The sequence below is a fragment of the Lissotriton vulgaris genome, chromosome 4_1 (genome assembly GCF_964263255.1).
Source record: "Lissotriton vulgaris chromosome 4_1, aLisVul1.2, whole genome shotgun sequence".
NCBI classification, from domain to species: Eukaryota; Metazoa; Chordata; class Amphibia; order Caudata; family Salamandridae; genus Lissotriton; species Lissotriton vulgaris.
The window spans coordinates 1,573,552,219-1,573,576,824 of NC_141691.1; the positions used below are offsets into that span (position 1 = coordinate 1,573,552,219).

Genomic DNA, 24,606 nt, shown 5'->3' on the forward strand with positions numbered 1-24,606 from the left:
TCCTTCTCCTTTCCTTGGCAATGAAGAAGCCACTGCAGGCCAATCCAGCAAACAGCATACTGGCAGAGGGGCAGTCCAAAACTCATGCAGCTTCCTTGGTCCTTCTCCTTAGCAAAAGGTTCGTCTTGTTCCCAGAAGTGATCTAAAGTTGTTGGGTCTGGGTCCCAATATTTATACCCCAAAATCCTATGTTCTCTGAAGCCAGAGAGGCCTCTGCCTAGGCCAAACCAGTTCTGGAGCACTCTGTTTACATGACTCCTTCTTTCCTTTCACAGTGCAGGGCAGAAGCATCAGACGCCCCACAGGAGGTAGAGCCAGCACTGTAGAGGAAAGGCACAGCCCTGGAGCACTTTGTTGACATGATTCCTTCTCTACTTTCACAGTGCAGGGCAGAAACATCAGACACACCACAGGAGGTGGAGCCAGCACTGTGGAGGGAAGGCCCAGTCCTATTCAGGTCCCAGGTGCAACTCCTCCCTCCCAATTGATGCAGATCTCTCTATTCACCACTGGGCTGACTCAGCCTGTCTCCTGGAATCCCCCAGCCATGTCACTCAAACTCCAGACAAGGAATACACAACCTAGCAGAGGCAGGATTGGACAGTTAGACAAGAAAATACCGACTTTCTAAAAGTGCTATTTTCAAACACAGAATGTTAAAACCAACTTTACTAAAAGATGTATTTTATCATTCTGAGTTCAGGCATATTAAATTCGAATTTCTACCATGTTCCCTGAGTCAGTTAGGATTATAAGATGTAATAATCCTACTGCCCATTCTGGCCTATGGAGAACAGGTAGCCTTGCCCTAGTGAAAAACGAAAATGGCTGTAATTCACTATTAGGACATCCCACGCACATCAGGGATTGTCCTACCTTATACTTACAATGCACCCTGCCCTTGGGCCTACCATAGGTGTGACTGATATGAAGAAAAGGGAAGGTTTAGGGACTGGGAAGTGGGTGCACTTGCTCAGTCAGCATGACAGTAGCAGACTGCACGCAGGCTCTGCAATGGTAGACCTTAGACACATTTTACAAGGCTGCTTCTGTGGGGGGGCACAACCAGTGCTGCAGGCCCACCAGCAGTATTTGGATTTAATTGCCCTGAGCACACTCAGTGCACTAGACTAGGGTCTGACAAGTAAACCAAATAGCCAAACGTGGAACCACTGATTAATACATCAATTTACAATAGGGAGCACTTGCACTGTGGCACTGAATAGCAGTGGCATAGTGCCCAAAGCATCTAACGCCAGTAAAAATACATGAGGCAACAGTAACAATGGAAGGGAGACCAACGCCAGTGGTGCCAGGTCTAACAGCTGTAAAATAATCGCGTGAAGGCAATTGTTTCCTTGTGTCTTTTTTTTAAGGTTCCTTTTGTCAATTGTTAAAGCTGTTTAAAGAAATGATTGCCTTTTTACTCTTTGTATAAAAGTATAATGATGTACAATATGGATTTAAATATCAAACATTTGTGCCATAAAACACATAATAGGCTTGGTACGTATAGAGAGGCTTGGACGGTATGTATTGGAAGCAAAGCTGTTCCAAAACTCTTGGATGCAAGGGTTTGAAGTACTATCTATATTTTGCTCCTCAAAGGCGATGGTACCTACTCAAAGGAACACTTAGCATTGCCTCAAACTATGCTGATCAGACAATACTCTGTATGATTTCTGAAAGGAAGCCCTATGATTGAGCTGGTACCAGAAAGTAGGGGTTGATGCGACATGGCCTAGGTCTCTCTTTTTGTATGAATGTCAGCAACTGAACTTGGGAGAAATAATCGTTGAGGCTTCATCTCACTTTTACTCATCCGCTCTCTTGTTGAAAATTGACAAAAATGGTCAAAATGAATCACAATACAGTTCCCTGTCAAACCATGACACAAGCACATTGTCCTGTCAACAAGGATGGAACAACAAGCCATTCGTCATTTTGAGAATGTATTGCATTGTGTTGTGATTGCTTTTATGTGATTTTCATACCCTGATGGGGTGCTGAAGCGCATATGCGGATTGGAACTGCGGCACTCCATGGAACTGTTTGGATGGAAGAATGTAGGTTTCTTGCCTACGGGGCCTATTATGATGTTGGGCAGACGCACCATCTGGGAACTTGTAGCGACCGACTTCTTGTCAGTGGTCCCTACCTCCTGATTAGGATGCGACTGAACATGGTTCCGTCGCAATCTGACATTTGCCTATAGATGTTCAAAAAACAGGGCCACCCAATAATCCCGCGAGGACTGGGTATAATCAATAACAGATTCACAATTGTCCTCAAAGGAATTGTTTAGATATTCTTCATTAATTAATACTGTTGTCACCTAAGTGATCAATCATTCACCAAAAGCAAGGTAGATACAGTATATTACTGTTGTTTTTTTCAAAAAAATGCTATCAGAATTGTTATCAAAATTTAGGCATGGCAACAGAAATACTACTACAGTTGATTGATTACAGTAGTATTTGACACCATATGCTATTTACATGGACCAAACAAAACACCATGCAAAAAAGAACTTTTCATTGTAATACATTCTTTGTTGACATAAAAATGATATGAATGCAAGCAAAACGGTGTCAGGCGTCGACGTTTCGGTCCTTCTTCGGTTAATTGATTCCATAGGACCATCATCAGGACAAATTGCACATATATATCAATAACGACCATCCGGTGGTTGTAAGGCCTAAATGGGCAAAGATCTTCCCAAAATGAACAAACCGAGCTGTCGCGTTCAACTTCCACATGCCTCAATAGTTCTCGAACTACTGAGGCACGTGGAAGTTGAACGCGACAGCTCCCGATTTAAAGTGATTGAAATAACACTGTTTGTTTCGGTTGGAACATTAATCTTTCGACTAGCGTGAAGGATTGATTCAAACAATTCATTTTGGGAAGATCTTTGCCCATTTAGGCCTTACAACCACCGGATGGTGGTTATTGATATATATGTGCAATTTGTCCTGATGATGGTCCTATGGAATTAATTAACCGAAGAAGGACCGAAACGTCGACGCCTGACGCCGTTTTGCTTGCATTGATATCATTTTTATGTCAACAAAGAATGTATTACAATGAAAAGTTATTTTTTGCATGGTGTTTTGTTTGGTCCATGTAAATAGCATAAGGTGTCAAATACTACTGTAATCAATCAACTGTAGTAGTATTTCTGTTGCCATGCCTAAATTTTGATAAAAATTCTGATTAAAAAAATTTGAAATAAAAAACAGTAATATACTGTATCTACCTTGCTTTTGGTGAATGATTGATCACTTAGGTGACAACAGTATTAATTAATGAAGAATATCTAAACAATTCCTTTGAGGACAATTGTGAATCTGTTATTTCCCTATAGAAGCATGTATTATGGCTATAAACCGACTGTAGTACATGCTCCCATAGGGAAATGGGAGGCGGTGTTAATCCCTGCACCCTGTGGCAGGCACCTCAAGGTGCCTCCCATGGGGTGCAGGGATTAACAGGGGGTCACCATGGGTGCCCCCTAGGCCCCCAACCAGAGGCCGCGCACACAAGGGACCCTGCTAGGGGACACTGATGGGTGGCCAGATTACATTTTGAGTAGCACTAAATTGTTGTATGACGAAAGTAAAAAAGTAAATATAAAGTAGATAATCAAACAACAAGGGCGAGCTGAAGTAGAACTATAGAGATAATCAAGCAAATAAACAAAAACCAGCACAAGAATCAAGTTCTTATGTTTGTTATTGTTAACTAATTAATCATTAATTAATGGCCGTATGAGGAAACTTCTGTAATTTTGGTCTTCGATAAAGGAGCATTCCACAAATTACTCTGCCTGCTCCAGCAGCACCCATCTCACAGCAGCAACGAGCCATCCCGCAAGAAATGCTCAGGGAGAGTGCGACAGTATTCAAAGTATTCTATTTGCATGCAGGTGGCGAACTTCACGGGCTGCATTAAGGCTGAGCCAGGGTGGATTAATTTCCAGTCTTTTGATATTCATTAACTCTAGCTTCAGGGGAAAAAACGCGAGGCGATGACACAATTACCCTCAGAGCTTCACTGTGGCGCAACAGCTTTGCAATCTCAGTTCACAACTCTCGACTAATTGATCAAGAAAGGGCGAGCTTCCATGAGGGGAGGTGAAAAAGCATAAGTTTCAAGCATGATACTTACATTACGGGCTTCGAAGAGTCAGTGATGTTTAGGAGTCGTTTAACTAAGTGACCCAGATTATATGATATTTTAATAACCTTCTATCCTTCTGTTTTTGTATAGTTGTTCAAGGAGCTGTCACTGAACAAAACCATCCATTTAATTAAATGTTTACGGTAGGTAATGCTCAATTATCAGTTCCTTTAAAAAAAGGAAATACATTAAATCTCATTACTTTATTCATTTCCACAAGCCAGGCATTGTTTGACATGCGGGGCTTTTTCCGAATGAATCAAGATATCGAGCGGTGTGTTCCACAAGAAAGAGTCAATTGAAACCAGATAGAAAATAAATGACAAAAAATCCACGTGTACCGTTCTTTGACTAAAGCACCATGCAAAGCACCATTTGAACATTTACCTCTGGGTCACTGTAAACTTCCGGGTCACTGTGCAGCGTCGGGGGGAAGAGAGCTAACATGTCTCCTTTCCTCAGAGACCACCCCTGGTTTCCCTCGAGCTTGAGGAGGAAATCCTGCTGCACGACTCGTATGTTCATGGAAGCCGTGGACATCCGGAAACCCTCGTGGACCGCACTATCTGCAGGAGAACAACACAAAACGAGGAGGAGAGGTTATATACGTAATAAGGTAGCGGCTGTGACGGAGATGGATACATAGGAACATGGCTGTGTGAGATCATCTCTGAGTGGATAGGGATAGGTAAAAGATACTATTAGTATGTACTAGGAAACACAACTATGGGTCAACCCATCCAATACCACTGTTCTCGCTGTTTGTTCCCTGGAATTTTGTAGGCCTTAGCAACTTCAAACCAACCTCAGCTTGAAGATGTGTCCTGCAATCAATGATGCTTGTCACAGTTACATTAGATTTTCATAGTACAAGAAAGCAACTCTAACCTTGGGTTCTGGAGTGGCGTGCAACTCTCAGAAAGCGCTTCAACGCCTTGGCAGAGGTAGTAAGCGCTATATAAATACAATACAAGAGGGCAATTGTATACAATTCAAACCACGAACCAGTCAGTACCTCTGGAACTTGTTTACATACGGCAAATTTGCAGACGACATGTAAGTGGAAGTTCTGAACAGGTTTCTTCCTAACCTAGTAACTGTGTTGTAAAACTGTCCTCGGAGAACGCTGGCATTGAGATCAGCAGCGAGTACCACGTGCATAGACTACAAATAATGCCTTGTTCAGGTTTGCATGCTTGTTGAGCACAGATATACCATTCCCTCTTGGGGCTACTTTCTGTCTTCAGTTCCTGTGACACGAGGGTCTGGGAGCTGAATGTCCTTGCTTTCCCAATGGCCTTCACCTTTTGCTCCCACCATGGCAGATTTTATGGCTAATTTCCGTTAATTTACCCTGGCAGTTTGAGGAGGAATTCCTCCAGGAATAACATGCATAATTTGCATAAATCATTCTGCTAGCAATGTGTATGAGCGTATAGCTCCTGTCTATGGCTGCTTCTCTCACTCTGTAATCAAAGTTGACTTTTTCCCGACGATTATGTTGGGGTGTTGTAATGTTGTGACTGGCTTCCCTTTCACCACCAGTATAAAAACCTCACAAAGAGATAAGGAGAAGAGGTAGCGTTTGACTCTCCAGAGCAGCCATGGCTTTTTTCTGAGTGAAATAAGCCAAGCAGCACACAAAAGCAAGCCCCTGGTGCAGGGCGCCGGAGCACCCTTATCCCTTTCGTTAAAAGGTTAGCAGTCACAGGCAGTCAGGGGGCACGGGAAATGCATGTGCAAAAAACATACAAACAAATGTTCTTTCAGTAAAAATTAAATCTGGCCCAACATGCATAGCAAATAAAGCTGCGGCGGATGCTTTGTCGCAGGAGGTTTTTCCTTAAGCGTGCATTTGTCTAAAGAAATGAGGCTGCGGTCAGCTCAGCGTGGCCAGCGCTGTGATTCAATGTGACGTACTGTGAGTCTGTGCATATTCTTTTGGACTGCCTTCGTTACTATAATCAGGCAGAGTCAAATCGGCTTGTTGGTGACGAAGCCAGAGAAGAACCCCGGTTCCAGAATCTGGCCTCCACTGCGGATAGCCACAAGGCACCTGACACGATAGATTTCAACTGGCAGCGTGTTACAGTTAAAAAAAGAGGGGGAAAAAAACTTTCCGCGCTACAAAGGAATGGACCAGCCCTGTCGGCAGCCATAGAAATATGTAGCTGAATCGCGCCTTTCTGGTGTCGGGTCTGGAAATGGTAGCTGACATATGCAGCCATGCCGCTTGCCCAAGATATGAAGCAGGGAGAGGGAAGAAATGCTAAATTATTCCGGGGCAGCTGCTGCGAAATAACAGGTTCGCCTCTACCAGCCCGGGCAACACCATCACATCCTATTGGCTGACAAGCTTCCAGGAAAGCTGGCAGTCCTGGTGCCCAGTGCAGTATCACAGATGACAATTGGGCAAGCATATCTTATGCAGGAGTTAATCACAATAATGGAGCACAAAGCGTGGCTTAGCAGTCAGATCGTAAATGACAAATCTGTTTTACCTTCCAGTACCAGTTATAAGTGGGGGACGCGGTTGGCTCGGGCTCTGGGCGCTCATGCCGATAATTATTAGATGACAAAAGTAATGAGTCACATTATGGTCAACAAAGGGGAATGGGTTTGTGTGGGTCTGCTGGCTAATGCAACGAAACAGAAGAGGACAGCTTACCACAGACCCCGCGCGAGGACAGGCGCTGTGCATTGAGAAAAATGACAGTCGCGCGGCAGCACCGCAGCCTGCGCGTGCACTTGTCATAGTTCAGCAGACACCAGCCAGTGCTACTAACAGACCAGCTGGGTAGCTTGGGAGGCCTCCCAGTCTGCTCCGTGAGGTACGGTAAATTATCCGGCAGGGTAGAGGAACATCTGTTTCCGTGCTGGTGCCGAACAAACAAGGCAATTTGAAGCATACCTAGGGATAAGCAGGCGGCACGTGCACACCACCATCACCCCCACCCCAACCAACGCACAAGATTTTAAAATCCATTTTACAACCTCGACAAAAAAAGGAAGATGCCACTTTATTAACAATGGGATCCTGGGAGGGCATTTAATCTTACGCTCGGAATTAAGCTAGAGATGAGGGCAGACTTCATACTCTAGTGTTTATTCTTAGAATCCTCCTACCTCTGATCTTGTACCCAAGCAGTGATTTAGTTCTGTTTATTTTTGATTTAAAAGGCTACTGTTTCAATAGACTTATAAATATTCAGTCTTTAAACCTAATTTGCTATACTTAGTTCACATGCCTAGAAGCATTTGTCTTCCAATTTCCACTGAATAAATGCGTACTAATGAGAAATGGAGCAAGCTGCCGAGGCAAGGCTGGGCGACTTGAGTCTGGCCTGCCACCAGCTTGTGATAGGCAGGAAAATTGAGTTAAAATGAAAAGTCTTGTCAGCTGAAGTACAACATGGGAGGCAAACAGCGAGCTGTCAATCAAACAGTCTGGCCAGGGGATGCAGGTAATGGAAGGTCACAGGGAACCATTTGTCCAATTGGATCTCATGGTGGGTAAAGTTAATGCTAATGAAACATGATCTCTGTTTGTAAATGCTTTATAAAACCTTTAGTGAATAATTAATTAGCTGCTTATTTTAGATCAGTTCGTGACTGACAATAGGCACAATGTATTGATAAAAGTACATTTTGAAGTAAATCTTTCTAATACTGTCCCACGATCTAGCAGAAGTCACTCAATAATAGGATACTGTTTCAGACAGAAGCCCAACCTTGTTCATTACACTGCATGCACAGGTACTGACGTGCAAATCAATTAACTTCAAACTGGCCTTATGCCCCATTAGTTACTCTAGTATCAAGGTAACTTAACTGCACATGCAACATTCACACACCGGAATGTTTTCATAGTGAGGAAGGGGCAACAATATTACTGACCGACCGTGACCAAACACATTACGTTTATGCACTACCCCCCACCATCATTGGTAAATCTCTTGAGCAAAGAATCAAAATAAAAGGATGACCTCCTGGCCAGTTTCTAAACCATAATTGTAAAAAGAAACTGTGTTTGATTAGTGCCAGGGTATGTTATTTGAGATAGCACAAAATGTCTTTTTTGTTACTGTAGTAATGACTGCGGATACTGGCAGTTGAATATCAGTCCTTTAGTAGATTACCAACAGCTCTCAATGTGGAGCTCCCTTCATCAGTAAGCTGTCAACTGCTGGTGAACGGAATGCCATTGTGTGTCAAAAATACAACAGAATGCAAAAGTGTACTCACATTCTAGCATTGCATGGAACTAAATATAGATCATAACACATCCCCTCTTGTTACACTTTTTAGAAAACCATTACCAAGTTCAAAGAAAACAGCAAAGAGTCTGATTAAAACACATCCCCTTTGGTTGGACACAAGAAAGATAAAACATGAACATACATACACATACGCAGGTGTGTGGATACAATTACCACCACATACACTTGCGCATGAGAAAACGGGTACAAAGTTGAAATAAATTTACATAATCTCGCAGATAACCAGGTGCTCTACTGAGACTGGGTGCTCTTGTCACCAGCCTGCACCTGCCACCATTGGTACTGCCGTGTATACTATTCCTCTCGTTCATTCCAGATTCATGTTTGCACTCCTGCATTCCATTCACTACTTCTTCGCTCTCATAAATATAAAATCACTACAACCTTCATCCCTTTCCCCACCACCATACTTTGCCACCCTTCTCAAATAGTATCTCTCACCATTCTTCAAAACCACATGCCACTTATGTATACATCTTTCACTGCAAAAGGTTGCCTAAGTTTAGACGTCTAAACTTAGGCAACCTACACTCGACACGCCCTGATTTTATCTTGACTAAATTCCAAACTTGAATCCTGGAATTCCAAGTGTCCGTCATTTCCCCTTTATTGTATTGAACAATCCTCCCAGCCAACAAATTCGGTATCCAATAGGAATTTAATTTAGAGATGGGTTTCCGACCCCTCATCATTCTGAAGGAACCTCCTCTATCATTGTATTTTCTGTGGTACGATAAGCCCAAACCAAATCATAGATCATGCTCTCCACATCCAAATGATTGGCTATTGCCATCTGCAAAGCTCTTTTTATCCTTCGGCTTGCTCTTTCGACCATCCCATTGGCCTGGGGACTGTACAACGTAGTGCATGATTGCTATATACCACATAAGGCCAAAACCCCTTAAATTTCACCTGAAGTGAGATAAGTTCCATTATCAGTGATCAACACTGCCGGGACCCCCTCCCCACCAAATACTTCACGTAAAACATTTATGGTCACTCTCATCAGGATCTCAGTCAAAAACGTGACCACTAACCACCTTGAGCATACATCAACCATTCCCATGGTAAACGTTTTCCCCCACCAGCAATAGACATCTGACCTATAAAGTTCATACACACACTTTTCCAAATTTTGCCTGGGTCATGAATACAACCAAGATTAGATTGTGCAACCACCTCCAATCTTTTCTCACTCTCCATGCACTCAGTGCATCTTTCCACCCATTCCACCACATTGCTATCAATGGCAGGCCACCAAAATTCCACTCTGAGCCTTTTCTCTGTGACCGTCTGCCCTAAATGTCCTTCGTGAGCAGTATAAATTAACCTTTTACTTATCTCAATTAAAGGTGCAATTTTGTCATTTCGCATTACAACCTTGATAAATACAAAGAGGAGCCCCTTAAAGCCAAAGGAGTAGGGCACTGTACAGTGGGGAAAAGGACAAAATCCTTTGGACTCAATGCAAAAAAGTTCTAGTGTTCAATCAAACAGCACTTTTCATTCCACCTAATACCTATTCACCCATCCATCATATACACACCAAACAGGATTATACCATGTAATTCCCACTAAGAGTCATAAACCATAGAGGTACCAAAAATATAAATCAATTTAATAAAAACATTTTTTATAAATATAAGTAATATTTAAAAACAGGGGGGTGGGTAAGACGAACCCCGTATTTTATAGGCACAATACATAATACATCATATTGTAAAATTAACAATAATCAAAAAGATTCAATAAGCAATCACATACTATAATACAATTCATTAACAAACATAATAAAACAAGCTAAAAGAGAGTACATAGCACAGACAGACTCAATTTGTCATTAGTTTACTACACATCTGTTTTACACCAGGATTTTAGGCATGGATCCTGGTATCATCTACTCATTGACCACCAACTTTTGCACAGATTGTGTATTGTGATGAGTGTTGACGCATTTCGATGGTGGTATTGTTAGACCATCTTTCTCAAGACCAGACAATGTTTAGAATATGTTTATCCTTTTTGAACAAAATCACTTTTACCACCACCTCCAATGGGCAGTGATAGCCGTCTCAATGGTACTAAATAGGTATAAAATCCTATAGCATCTTTCCTATATGTTCGTTGATGTGTTCTTAGATAATAAAAATAGATCTCAATAAAAATAACTATTTTACGACGGACTATATTCGTGACATGTAGTTTGGTCAAAAAATGGTTTAAAATCTTCTCATGGAATCTCGGACACACCTTATGTGTGATCTCCGCCTCGAATACTTTCTTTATATATCTGTCGGGTACAGAGGACTCTTTTCAATGCGAGATAAATAGCTGCTATTGCGGGGCGAATCTTTCCAATTAGGTCATCCTCAACAAGTCCCTTTTGAGTATTAGGATTTGTAAACAGCGTCCGGCGTCCCGTGCAATCCACGTCCTCGAACAGCTGGTTGGCCATCCAGCTTCTGACAATTCATACAGGATTTTCGCAAAATACCTTAATTCCACAGGCAGATGCATCAAAGGGTTTTGCCCATTCTGTGTCTATGGGAAAATGTGTTGATGCATATGGCCCAAAGAGCTTTCTCTCCTTCCGCCTAGCTGTATCATCGCTATAAAGCCTTTAAGAACTTCATAATGTCCCATGGCTGTGGACCACCCCACTTTGCTTACAGCTCCCCGAGATCTTCAATAGATCACATCCCCCACACGTCACAGACCCTCTAGTTCACACTCTTGTACAGCTTCCTCATCTACACATCTCCTTTCCACAAATTGGTGTGACAAGCATTCTGCCTGAACATTTTTCCATCATGGTAAAAATTCTGTGCTAAAATGATGTTCTTGTAGACAAAATGCTAACCTAGCAAGTCTGAAAGAGCCTTTGCCCGTCCCACCTGGTGACAACATTTTCATAAGGGTTTGTGATCTTTTGGTAACACAATGTTGGAACCCCAAATGTATGTTCTGTAGTCCTCCAACCCCCATGCCTCTACTAAAGCCCCCTTCTTAATATCAGCATAATGATGTTCTGTTGTCGTCAATGTGCGTGAAGCAAAGCTAAAGTTTTTTCTGCAGACCCATGCATTTGTGATAACACTGCCCCTAAACCTGTTGCACTGGCATCAAAACTTATAATGGGTTTTTTCTTTGTATCAAATGGAACTAAAATTCCTGTATGATACACCAAATCCTTTATGTTTTGGAAACACTCATGTTTTTTCGCCACAGAAAACGTACATCTCTCTGCATCAAGCACTTAAGGTTCTCAGTTTTACTAGCAAACTCCTTTACAAAGTTCGCATAGAATCTATTAATCCCAGGAAGGAGCAAAGCTGCTGCTTATCTTTGGGGACAGGAGCAGATTTCACAGCATGCAATAGCTGTCACTCGGTTTCACACCTACAACTGATAATGTGTGTCTGAGATACTCAATCTCTTCTACAAGAAATTCGCACCTTTCCTTGTGTAGCGTTAACCCGGAATCTGATAACTTATCCAAGAGTTACACTGTGACTCTCCACACTGTCTCGAAAGACCAAGATATAATTCTGAAAATAGATTACATTGTCCAAACCCTTAACAACTTCATTCATCATCCTCTGAAATATACTAGCTGCTGATGTTAAACCAAATGGCATACTAGAGAATTGGTACGTATCTTTACGTGCCTTCCATGGTGATGAATACAGTTAAGGGTTTGGACCCATTGTGCAGATGTATATGGTGGTATGTATGTTTTAGATCCAGCTTTGAGAAGTATCTCCCAACCTTCAACAACAACACCAAGTCATTGATGTTGGGTAATGGAACATTGTAATTTACAATACTTTGATTTAAATTCTTCAGGTCTACACAAAAACTCAGTTTTACATTTTTTCATGATAACTACAGGAGAGATCCATTGAGAGGTTTCTATTGGTTCAATCACGCCACTGTCAAGCATGTCCCTTAAGAGCTCTTTAACCTACCCCCTCACAAGAATAGGGAACTTGTGCTGGAAGGTACTGCTCCATGTTTCAAATGAATTTTGTGCACATTTTCCTTCAACTAACCCATCTCCTCCCTGAAAACATCATTCGTCCCTGCTAAAATTCCCTCAAGCGGAACATCTTCTACCACCATCACCTGGGTGGGTGAATGAGAATTAATGATAACGTGAAAGTCGTATTGATGGAACCACCACAGAATAGGAGGTCCTGACTTTGCCACATACTCTTTACCCTTGACCTGTCTGCCTTTGAAAGTAATACTCATTATCATATACCCTATGATGTCTATCTCTTCTCCTTGGTTCCCACCAGGGTTTATGTCCTTTGGAAACAATATTACATGGGCCGTTCTTTCACAAACATGATCTTTCGAATTATGGTGTATAACAAACCTGAGTTGATCATTAACCCCACCATTCTATCCTTGATGCAAAAGTGTGTCTTTGGTCTATTGACTCTACCTGCTAGCTCCTGTCCATCTTTTACACATAATACCCTTTCTGACACCATTGAACATACACCTATAGTGTCTTCCATTTAATGTAGTCACTTTCTTTCTGCCTCTGTCCTTGTTCTTACACATTCTGGCAAACTGCCCTTTTTGCCCACACCTCCTACACTCTTTCCCAATGGCATAACAGTACTTGGTGTCTGATGTGTGATAGCTACTGCCACATCTACTGCAGCTGTTAAATGTGTTTTTTGGCAAAAGCACTCGCTCATACACTTTTACTTTCCCCTCTTGATGCTGGTGCTGTCAAAGCTACTTCTCCCTCAACAACTGTAACCTCACCTCCTTTATTTTCTTCCTTCCTCTCCCTTTGTTGCATGCAATATTCTGATTCCTCAACCATCTTCGCTATTTCTATGGCATCCATTAAGTTGACCTCTGATTATCTAGTCTGTTAAAGCGCTAAATTTGCACTTGATAAATAACTCCCACAACTGTGTTATAAACTCCTCTACCGATTCCTCAACCCTCTGTGGTAGGTTATAAAATTTGTGTCTTCTCATAACTACATTTGTGCTCTTTGCAAATCTTACTTCCAATCTCTTCCGTGCCTCCTCATAAATATCATCAAAAGGTTGCCCACCATTTGCAAGTGCCACAAGTAAATACTTAAATACGTGCTGCATTTCTTTGCCCAACAAACTGAACAAAATAGCTTTTTTTCAGCTAGAACTAAACACCTGACCATCCAGGGCTTCCACGTAGTTATCGAACATGTCAACCCACTCCTCCTACTCAACCATTAGCACTCCTGGTTGTGCTAAAAACTGTGGAGGTTGTGTAATTGATGATACATCCATTGTGTCAATTTATTCTAATTAAACTATCCTTATCTTATACATGGCCCTGTACCCTCTGGACGATATGAAAGCCTTTACACCAAACTAAGACTCATGCGCTGAACATAAAAACCAATACTGTCAGTGGTATTACTAATTTCCCTGTATTGTCCCCCCCCCCCGCCCCTTCTCCAGTGCCTTGGTGAATTTCATGAAGAGTGGGTTTTGTAAGTCTTCACTACCAAAGCTTTGTTGATCAGTCTTTGGCCACAGTGCCCCTGGAATGCGTCTTGGGTGTCCCCACTTGCAGTAGGAGCTGAACCTGTTGGAGCTCGTTCCTGCAATCAATCAATCAAGACACTTATAAAGTGCACTACATACGTGGTGGGGGTGCTGCTACTGATCAAAGAGCCAGGTTTTGAGGAGTCTTCTTGAGGCCAGTAGGTCTTGGGTCTATCGTTGGTTGGTGGGGAGGGTGTACCAGATCTTGGCCGCAAGGTGGGAAATCACTGTTTCTTGCTATTTTGTTTGTTTTCTCATTTATCTTATGTATTTGGTTCTCCCCTGATCCCAGTGAATTTACCTCCTTTATCCATTTGAGACGTTAATATGCTCTTTGAGTTTATCGCTGGCAGGTGACACTTTCCTTCCTCGCCTTCGTGGTTTGACCTCTTTCTTTTGATTGTTCCCGAGAGTCCCTGCCTACATTTGTTTTCTTGGGGTCCCTTATTTCTGGTTGGGTGGTTTAAAACACAATTTAAACAGTCTCAGTGCGTACTTGCTGCTGCATCGTACTTGAAATGCCTGTGTCATGCTTAGATTCCACTGACCTACGTTAAGAGTATATCATCCGATGGCCGCACAGGTAAAAAGTGTTGCCAAAATGGAGTAATGACTTCGGATACTTGTAGCTGAATATCAAGCCTTTATTAGATTCACGTAGTAAGGCGAACAAGGGTACCCCAATATGTGAACCTGGGGTGATAACTGTTTAAAGGGACAGTGGTTCTAATGTGGCCTAACGGTCCAAGTTTGAAGTAACCCTGTGGAGGGCACTGAAATAGAGGGTAGGAATTCTAAAAGAGAGCAGTAGGTCATATAAGGAGGGGCATGTAGGTCAGTATATCACAAGGGTTTATTCCGCAATAATAGTATTCAGGTACTCACACAATTAGTGACAATAGGCATGACGTGAGAAGTGAGTGTGAAGTCAAAATAAAGACATTGCATTGACAACAATGATAGAACTCCTTTAGAAGATGTCTTTATTTTAACTTCACCCTCACTTCTCACGTCACGCTTATTGTCACTAATTGTGTGCGCACTGTTTTTTTCTTTGTTTTTTGGTGGTACGCCTTAATTAGTTCAGAATGTTAATTATCATTATGCAAATGAAAATAAGGAAGGGAAACTAGATCAGGCATGTTTTCTACTGCAATTACTTGTACATATTCCACATTGATTGCATGTGATGATAACACGTTTAAAGAATATTTAATAGAATTTGTGACAAATGGATTTAAAGTTACTTAATAGTAGATGGATACAATGCCACTAGACAGGGCTTTAATTGTGGAAGGTGATTTCAAAAGTCAGTGATTGTAATTGTTAGCAAGCAATGTTTTTATCTGGATATTGATGCATCCCCATACGGTTAAGTGAGAGAATTACAATGGTATGAATAGATGGGAATGGGTATGCAAGAAGGAAGAGGTTTATGGGAAGGAAAACTACGTATCAGCTATCGCCCATAAATATTATGCCAATTACAGCTATTGTATAGCAGTATTGAATTGTTCATATAGTATATGGTGAGCCTTGTTATAATTCGAGAGTCCCTTCTGCTGAGTATTGAATCATTCCTCACTTTTTCCCATGCATAATAGCTTGCATTTGTAGTAATACTGCCAGTCAGCCTGAGAATGGCGGCTTCTACCAGTAAATGATTCTTCATGTGGGCATTTAGTCAATGCTGCGGTACACTTTTCCTATCATTCTGATGGTGGGGTGGTGTGCAACACAACCTCTTAAAGGTGAGGCTGCACAGCTGATGGCTTGCACAGTGACAGAGAAAAACTGCAAGACCTGCCAGACATGCGTAGTGTGTGCTATTTGGAGAGCTGAAGCTCTTGTCCTCTTCTAGAGAGGTGAGATCTGCCTGCCAACTGTCAAACAAGCATCAGCTGAATCTTTGTCACTCTTGCAGTGGCTATGTCATTGCTTGGTTAGTAGTAAGATCACTTCAAATATGCTTTATCGATCACTGGTATCATAAAAGCATTGTGCAACAAACATACAAAAGCGTTAAAATTATACAATGATTCACAGTCCTGAGTGAATTTTAAGAGTTTGTAAAAACAAGGATGCATGAAACAATGGAGGGAGAGGCATTAAAACACCACCAAGCAGTATTATGTGGAATATGGGTATATATGGACTTTACAAAAAACACTCACATACAAAGAAAATGTATCTCAAAATAGGACACTCTGCTTTAAATACACGCGCATTCCTCCCAAAGGTTCAAAACTGGTGAACTCTTCAACATATTGCAATAAATGTAAGATAGGGGGGAACTGCCATTATTTCTTGTCACGCGGCATATGAGAGCCCTTCAAAGCTTTGTGTCTGATAATCCAGGCGTGACTCAAAAACCTAGCCACCCCACAAGTAAAAAGCATACTTGGATCAGTTTTACGAATACGCAGGGTGACCCCATGGTCACGTGTGCCCATGGATTTGCAAGTTGGTTTTATCCATTTGGACCTGGCAATAGAATAAGCTGGGCAGTCAAACAAAACTTGGGACGCGCTCTCCTGCGGAGCTCTTCAACAGGGGTAGCCTTCGTTTTGATGTTTGTGCAGGTGCCATTTGGATATTGTTGCATGAACTGGGAGTGTGCCTAACCTGAATTGGGTGTATAACAGCCTATTGCGTGAACCTGGACAATATCCAGGTAAGGCTCTAAGGCTCTGGACTGCTTGTGACTGAAAAATTAATGTGTCAATCTCCCCAAATGTGGTTATGAACAGCTCATTAGACCCAGTTCCACAAATATACTTGAGCTCTGACTTGTTGGGTGGGACTTGAGTGTTCAATGTTTCCGAAAGACACAGCTGTGTCAGTGTCTTATTAACATTAGACATCCACTTGATCCTGTGCCCCACATCCGGATTAATCACCTCAGTCAGGACAGCAGCATAATTTGCAAGCTCAGGGGTGCGCATTAAGCATGCCCAAAAATGCAATGGGCGCAACTTAGCAATATACCTGAGCGGCCGTCTAACCATATCAAACATTAAGGGGGTTAGCGGGGCGTTACGAGGGAGCATCACCAGATCCTTCAAGAACTTGTGCTCAGATCTGCAGATAACATCAATATTGTCAAAACCCCATAGCTCCGCCCCGTACAGAGCGGAACTAACTGCTTTGGCTTCGTAAATTGCAAGAGCTGGAGCAACCGGCCTGCTGTACGAGGACCGGTACTCTTTTCTTAATGCCCCAATTACATGCTTGTGGTTCATGAGCATCTTGGCTAATTGGGGCTTCCAATGCATTTTGTCAGAAAGCCGGCTGCCCAAATAATCAAACATGCTTACTCTCTCCAAAAAAGTATCTTTTAAAGTTATATTAATTTAAAAGACTTATAAGGATTAAAAACCATAAGTTTTGTTTTAGTGGTATTTATAACTAATCCCCGGGTGTCACAAAATAGTTGAGATCTATTTTGCAGTTTTCGCAACCCAGATGGAGTTTTTTTACACCAGCAAGGTGTCATCAGCAAACAAGAGGGTTGGGATTTTGTCGCCCGCCAGGATTGGCGCGTCAGCCGAGACTTCCTGAAGAAATCTCACCACCCCACTGACTTACAAGGAAAACAGGATGGGGGCCAAGATGCAGCCCAGGCGGACTCCTCTGCTAACTGGTATCTTCTCCGTAACTTCCCCTTGGGGCCCCCATCTCACTTGGGCATAATTTCCTTCGTGTAAATGAATAAAAAAACTTAAGAACTGGGGGGGGGGGAATACCCAGGTCCCTCAACGTCTGCCACAGTCTCATCCTGGGTACAAGATCGAAAGCAGTTTTCAAACCAATGAATGCAAGGTAAAGGCTACCCTTGCCAATAACAACGACCTTCCAATATATAAGTAATAACCTAAAAACGTGGTCGATCGTTCCTTTGCTGGCCCTAAACCCGGCCTGGTATTGAGAAAGAACATCCTCCTCTTCAGCCCAGGTCTATATTCTCTGGAGGAGGACCCTGCCTACCAGCTTTTGAATAGCATCAATTAAACCTATTGGCTTATAATTTGATGGGTCTTCCATATCCCCCTTTTAAAATATTGGGAGCATCATCGCACCTTTCCATGAATCTGGAATTGGGCATCCGTAAGCTATGGCGTTGATCAAGAGTTGGATGCAATGCAAAAAGTTTTTAGGATCAGCAAGAAAAAGGTCCCCAGGAAGACCATCCGGTCTGGGAGCTTTTTCCGGGACTATTTTTGTTATTGCCATTTCAATTTCGGCCATAGAAAATGGCTCTTTAGTATTCCCTACCAGAGGGAAGACTGTGGAGTTGCTTAACTCCTCCAGACATCCATCAATAGGAGCCGAGTACAGTTTCCTAAAATTGTCATGCCAATATTTGCTTGCAAAACGGTTAGGAGTGGAGGGATCTCTGCTATTGCCCTTACATACTAAGGACCAAAACTGGTTCTTACTGTTTTACAGGCTGGTAGCTTTCAATCTCTGCCAGTGCAATTCGTTCCACTCAATTTTTGCATGGCGAAGGGCAACCTTATACTCTTAACTTGCTGTCCTGAACAGCTTGGGATTCTTTGTCCTAATCGCTGAAGCTGGAGCTTGTCTATTTAGCGTGCATTTCTTAGTAAATCACAGATGTTGTCTTTTTCGAAAAACCTTAGATTTATTGTGATTAGGAGTAGCTAAGAAAAAGTACTCAGCTGCTCTATAGTGCGAGAATGGACTAAGGAAGCTCCTGATCAGATTTCAGTGGCCAGCAGGGTTGCCTGAAGCACTAGTTTGCTAGTAGTAACGACTTCCCTGATGCCAGCTAATTTTATTTCTTGAAAAGAAACCTTATGCTATTTCAGATACCTTTTACAATTCGAAGGAATGATTTCTATAATGGAAGTTGGAGCCCTAATAATCTGAGAAAGAATTGGAGGACTCCAAGGGGATTTTAATGTCATGCCTTTAGAAAGGGGTTATGATCACTCGAGCTTGTGGCACACTCATGCATGTCTACCATTGTTTCCCATAATTTCACATCCACTAGAATGTAGTCCATGCATGAAGGGCAAAATTCCCCATTAAAAGTATTCTCCCCCTGGGTGTCTGAATGGGTTCTATCATTGGCTGCTCCAAGGTCATACTCAATAGTAAGTGCACTAAGGTGGATTGCAAGAGGGGTCCATTTACTAACTGGGGGCACCGCCCATTTTGAATCCCCTTCCTCTACCTCCAACATATCCTAGTCTGAACTCAGAGGCTCAAAAGTGCAATTAAAATCTCCTGCAACTATAGTTCTGGCACAGGGGGAGCAAATGGATAAAGAATGTTCTAGGATTGTGACAATAGGTGATTGTTGGCCTCTTTTAGTGCCTCTTATATAAACATTAAACAGATATAATGTTCCCCTTTCTCCTAGGTCCTTTGATAACAAGTCTCAAGATGTCTGGGTTTAGAGTTGGCTGGACGGTGGTTAGGCAGCCAAGGGTGATGCTCACCAAAATAATCAGTTCACCTGATGGGAGCCCTGTCACCTTTGTGTTTGCCAGGATACAGTAGCAAGCGTAGCCAGATTTATAAAGTGGAACCAGGATCCAAGTCTCCTGAAATAGACATATGTCAAAATCCTCTATCACTTTGTTCCAATGTGGGAGTAGTAACTTATTTGAGAACCCTGTCACGATCCACAATAACATTTTAAACTGCTGTGGGCGTGAAACCAAAGTCAGAGGTGCAATTTAAAGTTGGATTGCAAGATAGATCTGAAGGAATAGGATGTTATTGTTAAGTCAGGGGACATGCAAGGAACAATCTCATGTGGGCCCTGGGGGTATGCTTCGACGCGTCCCACATTTCAATCAATGAACCTTTATTATTAGAAGAAACAAAAGGTTCATGTGAGCCGCAGTTATAACTTGGAGTCTGTTCTCTATGGTAGTTAGGCTCAAGAAGCAGTCAATCGACTGCTTCGAGCGCCGAACCGCCCTCTAGTTGGGTTTATGACCCAACCTCTAGGGGTTATTGTGTTAGTCTAAACTGTATAGCTGAAGTGACGGGGAGCAAGTTCGAAATTCTAAAGCTAGAAGGTTCTCTGCCAAATCAACATAGGAAAAAGTGAGTTCAATACAGTCTTAAGGCTGGGCAGGGACTGAGCATCTACGTGCCCTAGTGATATCTTCACGAATCACTGAGCAACAGCCCCTGGTATGGCGCATCCAATGTATGACTTTGTTGGTCAATGAATCTACACTTTCTATATCGTAATTTGGACCAAGTTTAGGTACATTCACCATATAGATGCTAGGACCTTGCAGTGGTGGTAGAAAATATGCATCTCTCCGTTGCAGAGATTTCAATGGAGCATACATAGGCTGAGTAAGGTCCGTGACTCGACGGAGGCCACCTGAGGTGGCATGAACCTTGATTGGAACAGCTACTGGAATACGAGGGTTATTTATTGTCTTGGGCTTGGGGTTACTGGAGTTTCAAATTTGGAACCTTGCGAGATGTGAATAATGGGAAATTTTGAAAGTGAGGGAACACCTTGGCCCAAAAATGCCCTTTCGGTGCGATTTGGTCCAGCCAGAGAATACGTTTGCTGGTCTTGAACAGGTATCCGTTTCTCGGGCTGCTGCCCAAGCCGAACCGGGGGAAGTAATGATTTGACCAGGAGTATACGGTCTTCGATCATGCATTTCATAGATATGATCTCGCACCTAAGGGAGTTATTGAGCCCAGATGAACCAAAAGATAGTTGCTCGACATTACTATCACCTTTCAAAAAACTTGATTGTGTCACTTGTTCAGTATTAAGATCGGAAGAAACTGCAAGTGGAGCGAATCTATTAGAGCAAGGGATAGTGGGCTTCATTAAGTTAACTTCCTTACAGGATATTTGGTCAGGATGAAGGAATTCCTTCCCTTGTATCTCGGCATGGTCGCTCTCTTTGTTTTTACTCAAGTTGCAAGATCCTTTGTGAGCATGTTTATGAAACATGGGAGGGACGGTGGGTGAGCGGATGGGGCTTTTGGGATCAGAGGGGGTTTGGCTGCAGTTACTATGTGGCCCAGAGGATCTGTCACCAGTATGTTCTCACACTCGCTGATGAGGGTGTCTATTCTATCAAGAACACAATTACTGGTGGCATGTGTACGCGACTTCTTAGCCTTTTTCCCCTTCCATACTCAACTATTCCCGCTGCCCCGCCCCTACACTCTTCATAGTTTTCAGTTTACCCATGCTTAAAATGCAAGATTGTTTTAATTACAACTGCAAATATGGTACGGTTTTCTCAGTTGCTTTGCAGGTTAATTAGCCCTAACTGTAATTGTAAGTGGCTTAAAAAGTCAGTTTATCTTGCTAGGACGTGGGAGTAGAGTAACAAAATCTTCCAAAGAGGCAATTAGTCTAAGGTCTGAGTCAACCAACTTAAATATCGAACCCAGTTCTTTGTACAAGTGAAGGGGACAGCCATGGGCTGTCCTTATGCGCCGGAAATGGCGGTTCTGTACATGGCCCAATTTGAAGAAAGATTTTCAGCATTTCAAGAGCGCATCCCAAAAGTCTGAAAGAAAATCTCCCATATGGCCAGCTGTTGAGGATTAGAAGAAATTGCACAGAAGTGGCCAACTATGAGGGCCATGCTGGGACAGGTCACAAATCAAGAAAAAGGTGCTGACTGCCCCTATGGTTGAGCACTTTATAGAGAAGTCTCATTCTGAAAATGATTTTCAATGGACTATCCTTGCCCCATTAAACATGGCTAAAAAACAAATGGACGTGGAAAGTGCATTACTACGTAAGGAGGCATACTTGATAATTAAATTTAACAGCATTGCCTCAGGTTTGAACAGTATGAGTGAGCTTAATAGAGTGTAAGCCTTAGTGTAAACTGCAAAATGACTGCCACAATTGTAGAAATCGAGTGAGGAAGAGCCAAAAGAAAGCGAACTGTGAGTACCCTAATGATAACTTTTAATGATCTTTAGCGCTTTCTCAAGACCGCTAATAGTAAAGATTGAGTGGTACACTAATGCGCAAACCTCGTTACAGGTTAATACGAACATACGGGGTTAATGCGGGAACCGGGAAGCAGCGTCTTCTCAAGTTCGGCTATCTTCTAAGGTAGATATCAGTTACAAATGTTACCGCGAAGTGCAACATTGTTGTGAACCGCGTGGCTAAGACTAAAACTCCCTCCCTTTTGCATTTTGCAGAAAAAAAGCGATAGAAGCGGAAACGAAAAAGCCCACAAGACGGGTGCAATGATTTACTAATCAGGTACTGGGTAAACTTCAAACAGTGAAATCGTGGCTGCGATTTTCATTGCTTTCATGACTGTAGTCGGAATTGTGCTAAAAGATTGTTTGTTAACTCCTGTAGAATAAACGGAGAATGTAAGTAAGAATCATTCAAGCGAATGGCCCCAAGAAGTACGTTATGGTGAATCCTTATGAATCAGAAACACTGCCACTAAGGTAAAAATTATAGAATGGTAAATCTGTAGTGAGAAATATAAAAGACAGGGAGAGCATATTTTTATAAATCTATTTATGTCACCAATTCTTTACAGAATAAAAAAATATAAGCCCTGGCGAGAGCCCTGTAAAGGAACAACAGGACTTGAAACGAGCCAGCATATGCCTTGAGACATTGAGGAATGGTGGTTAATGCCACTGTACATAATAAGGATCAAAAAAACTTTTTTACAATTGGACAATAGTGATGTTTACTTGGGTTGAAAATTAATAGGATACAACAAAGTAGATATCAGATGATTGTTTGGTACTAGGGCAACCAAATCTATATGTGTTGTTATTGTTTTCATTTTTTGTATTAGAGTAATATAAGTTTTTGTGAAAATTGTTTTTTGTAATTCAGTAAAGCATGGTCACTTATTTCTAATACCGTTTTGTATGATATGATTAATTGCAAATATGAAATGGTTTTTGATAATGTGTAATTATGAAGTGATAATGTTTCATTTTTCCATGTATCAGTGATTGAATAATGAAAATAGAAAACAGATAAAAAAGAAAAGGTACAAATAAATATACCTAGATTGATATAAAAAAAGGTATAGATCCTTTAAGCTATATAAGTAGCGGATGCTTGAAAATTCCAAGGTTTAGGCTTACCCCCAGTTTCCTTATGCAGTGGGAGAGGCAGCACTATAAGTGTGATGGCACCTGGCGGCACCTGGTATGAAGGCAAAGGGCACTGGGACTTGTAGTCCATCGTGCAGGGATGAAGCGCTATGGATGCCAAGAAGCACTAGCGGATATAGCCGCTGGGACTCCGGTCCCCCTTTGGTCCGGCATGATCTTGACAGTAGCCCCAAGCAACGGGGGCAGGAGCAACAGAACAGCAGCGGTGAGATCACTACACAGATAAATATGCATGATGAATGGCAGTGAATAGGCCTATGCTGTTAGTCTTACATAAGTGTGTGCACAGGACCTGTCATGTGGTCGGAACTGGGAGTGGAGGAGCTCAATTCAGGTGAGGGAAAGGAAGTGTGGCCAGAACTAGAAATATACAAGAAGTTTTTTATAGTTGTGTGTGATTGTGCTTCTGTGAGTATGTGAGTGTGTATACATATGCACCTAAGCATGTTTGTTGCTGAACTGTGATGAGCCTGGTATAGTACTGACAGTGACATAATGATGGTTATTCTTGGTATATGGTATCATGCTGAACTTGGCAAAAAGGTAGGAATTCTTAAACTGATGTTGGCATCCATGGCACATACACCCTATGTAATGGTTGCCCAAGACTAATTGTGGTCATTCTCGGCATACTGTGAGCATCCATGGTCTGATGCCCACCTCTTACATAATGATGGCTCTGGCATTATGGTAGTAATCCTTGGCATATTTTGGGCAACTATAAAATGATGGAGCCCAACTCCGAGATAGCATTGTGTTGCAGTTGCATTTATATACTGCTGGCGAGGCACAAAAGGAAATCAGTGGATTGGATGCATGTCACACCTTGTAGGAGGTTGGGCATGAAGAGTGTGGTGTGGCATATGCAGGAAGTGTTTTTGTGTTGTGTTTGAGTGGCCACAGTCATACTCTTATCTTGGTTTATGCCAATGTGCCTAGGTGTGGAATGGCAGGAAAAGAACCGAGCTTCAAACATGCAGTTTATCTAAACATATAGCTGTGTTTCCTTCAGCGCTTTCTATAGGATCTACCCAGGAGCTACAGAGAAGAGGCCCAAGCTTCCCCTGGATACAGGCATTCATGGCAGTTCTCTATATAATTTCTCCGGAACAATTGGTGAGACACCCTCAGGCATTCATTGTAGACAGCTAGAGATGGTAGATGCCCTGAATTATTAAGTCACTCTAGTACCAATGTGCAGTAACCCACAAGCCTGTACTGGAGAGACACAGCTTAGTAATTATTCTATGGCTTCATGACAGTACAGGCTACATGCAGCCAGTGCAAATGCTCCAGCTTGGAGCAAGAGGAGAGAAATCATCGGACATGCACTGAATGCAGGAACGCACTAAATCATTTAAGGGGGAATCGCCCATCACAACGCAACTATTACATCGACCTTCCATTACAAAAAAACTAATACAACCCTACATCCATTACAACGC

General features: G+C 42.2%; 1 protein-coding gene across 1 annotated transcript in view; it reads right to left on the bottom strand.

Moving 5' to 3' along the window:
- The window catches only part of CYP7B1 (cytochrome P450 family 7 subfamily B member 1), an 813,803-nt gene that overhangs the window by 61,323 nt on the left and 727,874 nt on the right, over positions 1–24,606 (bottom strand). The window contains exon 5 of the mRNA XM_086965805.1: positions 4,570–4,748. Coding sequence (XP_086821931.1) covers positions 4,570–4,748 — 179 coding nt within the window. The remainder of the gene's footprint in view (positions 1–4,569; positions 4,749–24,606) is intronic.